Genomic DNA, 11,397 nt, shown 5'->3' on the forward strand with positions numbered 1-11,397 from the left:
TGGCTTCGGCTCAATCCCAGCCTCTGGGAGCCATACAGCCATATGATCAACCCACCCCGTAGCTTATTCAGGACTACTCCCCTGTCCCTTATCCTCCACCCCCTACTCCTAATCCACCAGGGATCTGTAGGGACTCATACTTCTGGCAGACCTGGGACCATCTCTGAGTTCCACTCAAGGCGTAAGCACTCTCTGGTTCTCTTTCCTCTCCCATCCTCTCATCCCCATCTGTTGTTTTCTCTTCCTTAGGTCAGCCCCTCTCTATACTCTTTCCTTGTGTTCTTTGCAATTTACCCTCTAAAAATATTCAACTGCATGGCTTTGGCAGATGCAAATTCTTAATCTTCCTTGTACTAAATCTACGTTTTCACAGTTCCATACATCTTCTTTCTCTGCCTTCACCATTTCCGCTTATCTTTTAATTTTAACTGAAAATCGTAACGGATCTCTATCCATTATGCAGCCCTTTCAAGTGGAGACTGTTTATTCTCTCACCATCTCCCTGGAAAGAGCATTCAGAGCATTTCACTCTCCACCATTTCTAGCCCATCACTCTTCCACCATTGTACAAACAAATCCATGCTCCTTTGAGGATAATGCTATTGGGCTGTACTCTTGACATCTCTTTGTTGCTGTCATTTATACACTTCTCTGACTCACAGACTTTCCCTTCTCTCCAATCATGCTGAAATTCCAGGTGGTTTCAGCATCTATTTGGTGCACCCACTCAACCCTCTGGCCTCTCAGTTTCTTGATCTCCCTGGTATCAATACTTTTCATCTCCATCTGTTTTAGTCTGTTTTCTGTTGCTGTAATGGAATACCACAGACTGGGTAATTGATAAGGAAATTATAACCTCACTTCCCATTTAAACAAAAAATAGAAGCCATCAGATACAAATTCTTAATCTTCCCTGTACTAAATCTATAAGCTTATTTTTGATTGCAGAATTTTTTCCTCCTTTCATCTTGTCACATTTTTCTTCCCCAATAGGGTAATTTTCCCTGTGTTCTGAATTTCTTTCCCTCAGGTCTTAGGGTACTTACTTGGCTTGATCACATCCTGTACCATTTCAGTCTCTTCCTCTCTACTGGTTTCTTTCCATGAGCATTTTAAGCATGTTCAGAAAGGGCATCGTTTTGCAGTTTGTTTTCAAATCTTGCAAGGACATATGTGGGCTAGCAGTTGCCTGCTATTTGGGTGCCCTGTGATGACCACTTATTTAGCTTGATTGTAAGTTCTGTAAGGTCTCCAACCATGTCTGTCTTGAGTATAAATCACAGAGCTCAGCGCAAAATAAATATTCATAAATGTCATTGATGAACACTCACAGTCACTAAGTATTTTCTCTGATCTCTGATTTGCCTTCACCTCTGCCCTGTGAAAGAGGTCATATTATCATCCCCATTTTCCATGACAGTCAGCTGATAGGATGTAAGCTTCTCTCAGGGCCACACAGTTTCTTAGTACAAAGCAGGATCCAAACCCACTCCTTCTAATTTTGAATTGAGTGTTCCTTCCTCTCTGTCAGATGCTCAGTAATCATGCCGTGTCTTACTCATTTTCCTGGCCTTGTGTGTGTTTAAAGTCTTGTTTCCTCGACAAGAGGTTCTCTTTTTTTTTTTTTTTTTCAATTCCCATTTATTTTTGGCTCTTGGGGCGATGTCATCTTTTCAATATGAAAAAAAGCAGCAAGTTCAACACAAAATAGAAATCTCAAATGTAGGATAGAACAAAACCATGTGTGTGTGGGGGGAAGCAACAGCAAAAGGAAGAAATGAGATGTTGCGAAAAAGATGGAGGAGGGTTCCCCTCTCCTCTGGGGATTGACTCAAACACTGATGTGGCAGTATACACCATTGCACAGTCAGGGATATTCATTCTTTTTAGGGGGTAAGAAAAAGTGGGGATTAAGAGGACATTTCTGGAGGCTTAGGGACCAAGGCTGGACTCTTTCCCCCACTCCTTGATCCCTTTCTCTGATCAGGGGAAAGGAGCTCGAGTGAGGGAGGTAGAGTTGGAAAGGAAAGGATTCCACTTGACAGAGCGGGACAGACCCTTCCAAAGAGTAGAGCTTGGAGGGAGATTCAAAGTGGAGATAATACTGCTGACACCTCTCTTGAAGCTGAGATGGGAAATGGACATACTTGGAAATTAGTGACTTTAATAGCCTGGATTTCCCTCTCCAAAACTTTTGGAATGGAAAATCCCATCCCCTTCCTTATATAGTGACTTCTACCCACTGCCTTCTACCACTTTCTACTTTGGGATGGTGGCCATTATCTAAATGGGTTTTCAGCACCTGGTTGGTTCTAAATGGCATCTGGATGAGACCCAGCTTCTTGGAGATTTTTAAGAGAGAAATATTAACTGGACAGATGGAAGGAATGGGCACCAGAAGGAAATACAGGGTCACCCAGAATGGCAGAAACCTAGGTTTCCCAGAGTGGAAAGAGAGAGGAGACATTCAACAAACAAGTATTTATTCAGTGCTTACTATGTGCCAGGCACTGTTCTAGACCCCCCCAGAAGAAAAAACAAAAAACAAGATAGAGGCAGCAAACACAAATTCTGAGGGAGAGGAAAGGGGCAGTTGAGTAAGATGGCTAAGGGAACTGAAGAATCTGAGGTGATGGGGGCTCTGTCATAGGCCTTGTCTTCGGCCTCCTCAACAAAATCTTCCTCCTCTTCTGCGGTGGCATCCTGGTACTGCTGATACTCAGAGACAAGGTCATTCACGTTGCTCTCAGCCTCGGTGAACTCCATCTAGTCCCTGCCCTCGCCTGTGTACCAGTGGAGGAAGGCCTTCCTGCAGAACATGGCAGTGAACTGCTCCAAGATGCGCTTGAAGAACTCCTGGATGGCTGAGCTATTGCCAATGAAGGTGACTGCCATCTTGAGGCCACGAGGTGGGATGTCACAGACAGCTGTCTTGACGTTTTTGGGGATCCATTCCACAAAGTAGCTGCTGTTCTTGTTCTGCACGTTAAGCATCTGCTCATCGACCTCCTTCATGGATATCCGACCATGGAAGACAGCAGCCACGGTGAGGTATCGGCCGTGGCGGGGGTCACAGGCAGCCATCATGTTCTCAAAAAGAGGTTCTCTAAAGGCAGGGTCCAGGCTAAGCTCACAGCAGGTACTCATATTCTTTCCTAGGCTTTTATTTATACTTTTTTTATTTTCCAGTTAACACTTGGTTAGCATATGGTAATTGTTTTTCTGAAACTTTGAAGTGCGTGCTTAGTTCATTATTTCTCCACTGGAGGGCAAGATTTCCAACTCAAATTTTACTTTTCTGATTCCTTGAGAATGAAAAGAAGGACCGTATGTTGACCAGAGTTGTTGTTTTAATTGTCTCAGGGAAATGAGATTGTTGCTGTGTGTTGGAAGTGTCTGTATTTCCTCCTTGTATAATATATAGATTTCTGATCCAATACATCCTGATCATTGCCTTCTGCAGAGGTTAAAAATCCCAGCTACAGCCTTTGCTATGTGTAAAGCCCATGACCTGGCCAATGTGTCTGAGTGCAGTTTTGTGTGGGAGAGGGCCCTGATACAAGAGCGGAAAGAATGGGGACTGGTCGCAGGCAAGTCACACCCTCCCTGGCCCCTTATTCCTCGCCTGTAGCGTGAGGAGGGTTATCTAGGTAACAGCATCCCATGATTCTGGGCCCACAAACCAGAAGGCTCTGAGAGTCAAAGACTGTGTCAGACCCATTTTGATTACCCCACAAGTCCCCACCCTGCCACAGTTCACTGAGCCCTCAAGACAGAACAGTCCTGTGACCAGATGTGCAGCTCTTTTCCACACATGAACCAATTCTCCAACACCAGCTGAGTGTCCTACAATTCAACTGAATCCTGACACTGTTTACCTGAAGTCAGCATCCGACCCCGCAGGTGAAGGGCTCAGTCCCACAAGACCATCCCCTCTTCAGATGCAGATCGCAAGTCCAGGCCTCTGCTCCTTCTGACCGACCAGCTATAAATCACGGCTTCCCATGACTCCTTCTTTGGGTTCCATCATTTGCTTGAATGGCTTACAGAACTCAGGGAAATAGTTATATTTCCCATTTATCATAAAGGATATTACAAAAGATACAGATGAAGAGATGCACAGAGTGAATTGTGTGGGAAGGGGCATGAGTTTCCCTGTCATCTCTGGGTGCCTCGCTCAACACTTCCAAGTGTTCAGCAACCTGAGAGCTCTTCAAACCCTGTCATTTTAGGTTTTTGTGGAGGCTTCTTTACTAGGCATGATTGATCACATCCTTGGCATTAGTGATTAACTCAACCTTCAGTCCTCCCAGATCCCTGGAGGTGGAGGGTGGCTGAAAGTTCCAGCCCTGTAATCACGTGGCTGGTAACCAGCGTTCCCCGCCCACCAGATGTCTCATTAGCATAAAGAAGACATTGACACAACACTTTAGAGATTTCAAGAGTTTTGGGAACTGTGTGCCAGGAAATGGAACAAAGAACGACTATTTATATTTCACAAAATCACAATCTCCAAGAGTTATGCCTGAGCAGCCATCTCCTAATTGAAGGAGTAGGATGACCAATCATGGTTCTGTGCACCGTTTAGTCAACTCAGCCCTCATCCTGGGCTCCTGTGTTTAGACAATGGGAGTTTTGAATATGGGACAAAAGTGAACCAAGCCTTTTAATGCAGCAGTGTGACTTGTTCCACATAGAAGAATATGGCAACCCTGTACATGTGAATTTAGCTTCCAACAGTTATCCTGCACATGGGGGTTCTAAGTTCCCCCTTGCATCCCCAGGTCTACCTCTTGGCTTTGCTGCAAGGCATCTATCTGTCTGCAGGTCCTGAGGAATGTGTCTCAGCACAACTGCCCATCCTCAGCTTCAGTCGCTGGGGGATCTGAGAGTCATGTGAACCTGACCCAGCCTCTCCCAAAAGTGATGATCATCCGCCAGGATAGCTGAGTAACTCATTCGGTGAGTTCTTAGCCACTCTCATCTTCCTCCATCATCACAGCTGGGGGAGAGGTTTAATTAGGAGCATGTTGTACCACTTTGGTGAGGGTCTCACCTGAGTTGGGGAGAGGCACCTGGAGTCAGAGTATACTTTGAGAGCATCATAAGATTCTGATCTGTTTATCTCTACTTACAAGAGGAGTCATTTCGTTAGCAGAAATGATAACTGTATTTTCCAAACAGGGAAATAAAAAAGAATTTTTTTAAAAAAGAAAAAATGATAACTACCTTATCTACATAATGTGAAATGACAACCATTGACAACAAACAAAATAAGAGAACTAAGCAAGATTGTCTGTTGGTGACTTCCAGTAATATTAATTTGTACTTTTTTCTCCCATTTATGAGCACATACATTGTAGCAGGAATAAAAGCTTCAGGAACATTTTGCGGCAGAAAAAGTTGAAATGGAAAAAAACATCTTTAGTTGCTTATTTCCCACCAATAGAGTAAGGCTGCCATTATTCCATTTCATTGGCAAATGTTTGTATCTAGCTGAAAACCTTCCCAGACCCTCCAGGAGCAGAGATTGAGGACCACTGCATTAAACCTTTAAGGCTGGTCTGCTGCCTCTGATGGAGTTAATCTACTTCACATATGTGTTGAGCTACCTTACAGCACTTATATACCTCATTTCTGGCACACTAACTTGCTGGGGCGTTATCTGGATTCATGTCTTATCACTGTGACTGGACTGTAAGCTCCTTGAGCCAGGGTGAGCGACACTGCCTGGCTTTGGATTCCTTTTCTGCCACTTAACAGAGGTGTTATCTTTGGCATGTTAGTGAATCTCTCTGTTACTGGAAAGGGTTCCGGATCCAGACCCCAAGAGAGGGTTCTTGGATCTTCCACAAGAAAGAATTTGAGGAAAGTCCACAGAGTAAAGTGAAAGCAAGTTTATTAAGAAAGTAAAGAAATAGGGAATGGCTACTCCATAGATAGAGCAGCCCTGAGAGCCCCTGGTTGCCCATTTTTATAGTTATTTCTTGATTATATGCTAAACAAGGGGTGAATTATTCGTGCCTCCCCTTTTCAGACTATATAGGGTAACTTCCTGATGTTGCCATGGCATTTGTAAATTGTCATGGTGCTGGTGGGAGTGTAGCAGTGAGGATGACCAGAGGTCAGTCTCGTCACCATCTTAGTTTTGGTGGGTCTTAGCTGGCTTCTTTACTGCAACCTGTTTTATCAGCAAGGTCTTTATGACTTGTACCTTGTGCCAACCTCCAATCTCATCCTGTCACTCAGAATGCCAAACTGGCTGGGAATGCAGCCCAGCAGGTCTCAGCTTTATTTTACCCAGCCCCTGCTCAAGATAGAGTCACTCTGGTTCAAACGCCTCTAACATCTCTATGCCTCAGTTTCCTTATCTACAAAATAGGGCACTGGTATACCTTCTTCATAGGACTGCAGTGAGGACTAAACGTATGTAAAGCATTTCAATTGCCATCATCATTGTTATTATTCTTTTTGTATCTCCACCTCACCTTGCCAGGGCTTTGGCATCCTACAAGGACTTGGGATCCTAATGGATTCTACAGATCAAGGTGGATTTCCATTGTGCCTTGAGTTATTATTATTTTTTTAGACAATAGGAACTCTGTGGCTAGCCCCTCTCCTGGGACCTCTGAGGCCTCCAGTGCTCTAATACCCGGAAGGAAACTGAACGCTGTGAGAACATCTCCGGGAGTTTAAGAAACCCATAACCGGGCCCTTCACAGAGATTATTTTTTTTCTTAATTATCAGTGTGTAGTAATGGTCTAACTATATTCCATAAGCCAACTAAAGAAAACAGGTTTACAAAGTCTAGCAATTCTACCAACACCCTACATTAAACTGTAGAGAGAAATACTGTAAAAGATGATGATCAGAGGTTTGGATTTACTTGGCCTGGGATAGAAGCTGGGCAATGACATTTCTTTTAAAACCTTGTGAAATTATTCGTTATAATTTTGTGGGGTGTTACCCCTAATGTCACACGGCGTGTACACACAGTGATGTTACGTGCAACATGCTATGGAAATGTTGCTCGTAATTCACAGGTCATGTACACCCTTTAAGATTCTTTGTAATCTTCTAGGAAAACGTTACTGCTAATGTCACAGGGCATGTAGACCCTGTCATAAAATTCCTAATATTGTAGCAGGAGTTTACTGCTCATTTCACAATGCGTGTACACCCTTTGATATTATTCGTATTGTCCTGAAGAGATGTTACTACTCATGTCCCAACGCAGGTACATTCTCTGATGTTATTCGCTATATCCTCGGGGGATGTTACTTCTAATGTCACACGGGGTGTACTCCCTGTGTTCTATTTCCTAATATCCTAGGGCAATTTTACTTTTAATGACACAGGGGGTGTACACATTGTGATATTATTTGTGATACTCTAGAAAGATGTTACTCCTAATGTCACAGGGCTGTGCACCCTGTGATAGTATTCACAATTTCCCAGGGGTCTCCACTCCTATTGGCAGAGACGATAACACCCTGTGACATTATTCATAATATTCTAGTGAGATGATACTCCTCATGTCACAGGGGGTGTACACCCCGTGTTATTATTCTTACTATTCTAGGGGGATGTTACTCCTAATGTCACAGGGATGTACACCCTGTGATATTATTCATAGTGTACCAGAGGAATATTAGCACTAATGTCACGATGCGTGTACACCTTGTGATATTATTTGTCATATCCTAATGTCACAGGGGGTGTGTTCCGTGTGATATTCTTCCTAACATCCCCGACGGATATTGCTCCTAACGTCACAGGGTGTGTACACCTTGTCACATCATTCACAATATCCTGAAACTATGTTATTCCTCAGGTCACAGGCGGTGTTCACCCTGTGATATTATTCATCATAGTTTTGTGGGATGTTACTCCTAAAGTCACACGGGGTGTACACAGAGTCACACAGTGATATGAGTTGTAATATTCTATAGACATGTTACTCATAAATCACAGGGGCTGTACCTCCTGTGATATGATTCCTAATATTCTAGGGGAATGTTGCTACTATTGTCACGGGGGTGTACACCCTGTGATATGACTCATCATATCCCAGCGGGATGTTACTACTAATGTCACAATGCCTGTACACCCTGTGATATTATTCGTAATATCCTAAAGAGATGTTAGTACTAAGGCCACAATGCATGTAGACCCTCTGATAGTATTCGTTATATCCTCGGGGGATGTTACTCCTAATGTCACACGGGGTGTACTCCCTGTCATATTATTCGTAATATCCAAGGGGGATGTTATTTTTAATGTCACCGGGGGTGACATTACGCATTAAAAATGCGTATTCAACGCCTGTGATACTATTGCTAATATCCTAGGGGCATGCTCTTCCGAATGTCACATGGGGTGTACTCCATGTGTGTACACCTGCTGTGATATTATTCATAATATCCTAGGGGAATGTTACTCCTGATGACACAGGCAGTGTACACCATGTGTGTACCCCTCCTGTGTTGTTATTCATAATATCCTAGGGGGATGTTTCTTTTAATGTCACAAAGAGTGTACAAAACCTCACAGGAGGTGTACACGTTGTGACGTTATCTGTAATACCCTAGAAGGACGTTACTCCTAATATGTCACAGGAGTTTACACGCTTTGATGTTATTTATCATCTCATAGAGAGATATTACTTCAAATATCACAGTGGATGTACACACATAGTGTATACCCTGTGATAGCATTCATAATATCCTAGGGAGATACAACTCCTGATATCACAGTGTGTGTAGCCCGGGTGTGTACACCCTTGATATTAGTCGTAATATCCAGGGTAAATATTACTCCTCATATCACACAGTGTGCACACCCTGTGATATTTTTCATCCTACTTTAGGGAGATATTGCTTCTAATATCACAGTGGGTGTACCCCATGTGTGTATACTCCGTCATGGTATTTTTTATATCCCAGGGAGGTATTACTCCTAATATCACAGTGGGTGTTCACCCTGTGTTATCATTCTTATTTGACTTTGCTGCCTTTTTTAACCCACACTACAAAGGAATGGAACAGATAAGATATTGAGATTAGACTGTGCTGCCGTGCGGCCGCCGCAGGACACTTTTAATATCCCTGTTTCTCAGGCTGTAGATGAAGGGGTTCAGCATGGAGGTGACCACCGTGTACATCACTGAGGCCACTGCACCCTTTCTGGGGGAAGATGACACATCTGAACTGAGGTAACCTCCAACGCCTGTTCCATAAACTCAGCAAACAACTGACAGGTGAGACCCACAGGTGGAGAAGGCTTTATACTTCCCACCTGATGATGAAACCCTCAGAATGGAGGAAACAATTTTAGAGTAAGAGAAAAGGGTCCCTGAGATGGGAAGAAAACCAAATATGGCAGCAGGGAAATACATGATTATCTTATTGGTGAAGGTGTCACAACATGCAAGATGGGGGAGTTGAGAAGGGTCACAGAAGAAATTAGGAATTTCCACATCCTTGAAGCAGGTCACTTGTAAGGCAATCAAGTTGTGCAGCTGGGAGTCTAAAAGACTGAGGACAGAAAAAAATAAAAAGACAACAAAACTAGGAAGCCACAGAAACACGGGTTCATGAAGGCTGAATGATATAGAGGGTGACAGATGGCTACAAACCGGTCATAGGCCATCACACTCAGGAGCATGTCTCTCTTCCATGCCTCCAAAAATGGCAAAGAGAGACATCTGAGTCAGGCAGCCTGCATAGGAGATGACTCTGCTGTGAGACTGGATGTCCACAATCATCTTGGGGACCGTGGTGGAGGTGAAACCGATGTCAGGCAAGGACAGGTTGGAGAGGAAGAAGTACGTGGGGGTGTGGAGGTGGGAATCAGGGCTGACGGCCAGGATGATGAGCAGGTTCCCCAGCACCGTGACCAGGCACATGGATAGGAACAGCCCAGTGAGGACCGGCTGCCGTTCTGGATCCTCTGTAGTTCTAGGAGGAGGAATATAGAGACATCTGTTAGATTCTGTGGGTCTGTAGAGATTGGACACCTTTTGCCTAGAAAAGAGGTTGAGAAATCGGAAACAAGTAAACCAACACCCAGCATCGTGTCTACATTTTGGATAGAAGCAATTCACAAGTAATGTTTTCAGGTTTCAGAGCAATCCACACTCAGCAATATTTTGCAGTTCTGACAAACTCAATTGTCTTCTAATGCTTTCATCATTGATTTCTGTGTTATTCACTTCTTGTTGTACACACCTGTCTCAGAGACACTAGATTCAAGAATGTTCCAAGAACCAGATCATCATATATAACAAATTCATAATTGCTAGAAAATACAGCCTATCTTTACCGAAGGAAACTATGTAATAAAACCATTCTCTTCACTTTAAGAAAAAGGTTATCCTAATTAAAGGAAATTAAGAACTCAAATATTTTATTTTATTCCAATAGATTGATACAAATTCCCTTGATTTAGAACATCTGTAAACACTGTATAACTGCTGAGACCATGCTATCTGGAAATGAAATTAAAGTTGATAGTTCATAAGCAGAAAATAGTTCCACAGGCCAGTTGGGTCCTAGTGATTTCATCATTATGTTTTCTGACTTTTCTCCTTCAAGAGAGCAATTACTTACTCAAATTGGTGGGTCTTGTTTTAAAATTCATGTAAGCTATGACTCCCGTCCTTAGCTTCGGTGGACTTAGACTTTTCATCAAAACGTTTGGCCGGACGCGGTGGCTCACGCCTGTGATCCCAGCACTTTGGGAGGCCGAGGAGGGCGTATCATGAGGTCAGGAGATCAAGACCATCCCGGCCAACATGGTGAAACCCCGCCTCTACTGAAAATACAAAAACTTCGCCCAGTATGGCGGCGCGCTCCTGTAGTCCCAGCTACTCGGGAGGCTGAGGCAGGAGAATGGCTTGAATCTGGGAGGCAGAGGCTACAGTGAGCCGAGATCACACCACTGCACTCCAGCCTGGGCAACAAGAGCAAAACTCCGTCTCAAAAAACAAAAAACCAAAAACACACGCTCTGTCACACTGACGTCACACTGATGACAGCCAATTTTTGTGAACCAAGGAAGTGTCAATTCAATAATTCACATAGATGTTTACTTTTGCTATCTCATATGTGCCAAGCAAGATATAGGCTCTGGGGAATCAGAAACAACAGAGACTCACTTGTTCCTCTCACAATACTCAGTACTTACAGAGATAAGGACAAAAGAAAATGTCCTGTCTGGAATGCAAGGAAACCAGAACTTCAGGTCAGGGGATATTTCCGTTGAACCGTATGGAGTTTAAGCTTAAAATATTAACGAATGTATCTAAAATTCACTTTGCCTTGACTTTACGCATCCATCACATAGATATCCCGCAGCGGGCACCCATGATCGGTTTCATCATCGCTCACTTCCAT

At 43.5% G+C, this 11,397-nt stretch overlaps 1 protein-coding gene and 1 pseudogene across 1 annotated transcript; both read right to left on the bottom strand.

Annotated features, from left to right (window-relative positions):
- Positions 1–639: 639 nt before the first annotated feature.
- Positions 640–3,086, bottom strand: LOC129136724 (tubulin beta chain). Its single transcript, XM_054664909.2, is given in 2 exon segments — positions 640–809; positions 2,565–3,086. Coding segments are annotated over 2 exon segments (690 nt in total). The 5' UTR covers positions 3,085–3,086.
- Positions 3,087–9,062: 5,976 nt separating this feature from the next.
- LOC129136773 (olfactory receptor 7E24-like) lies at positions 9,063–11,397 on the bottom strand (annotated as a pseudogene).

The sequence above is a fragment of the Pan troglodytes genome, chromosome 14 (assembly GCF_028858775.2).
Source record: "Pan troglodytes isolate AG18354 chromosome 14, NHGRI_mPanTro3-v2.0_pri, whole genome shotgun sequence".
Lineage (NCBI taxonomy): Eukaryota > Metazoa > Chordata > Mammalia > Primates > Hominidae > Pan > Pan troglodytes.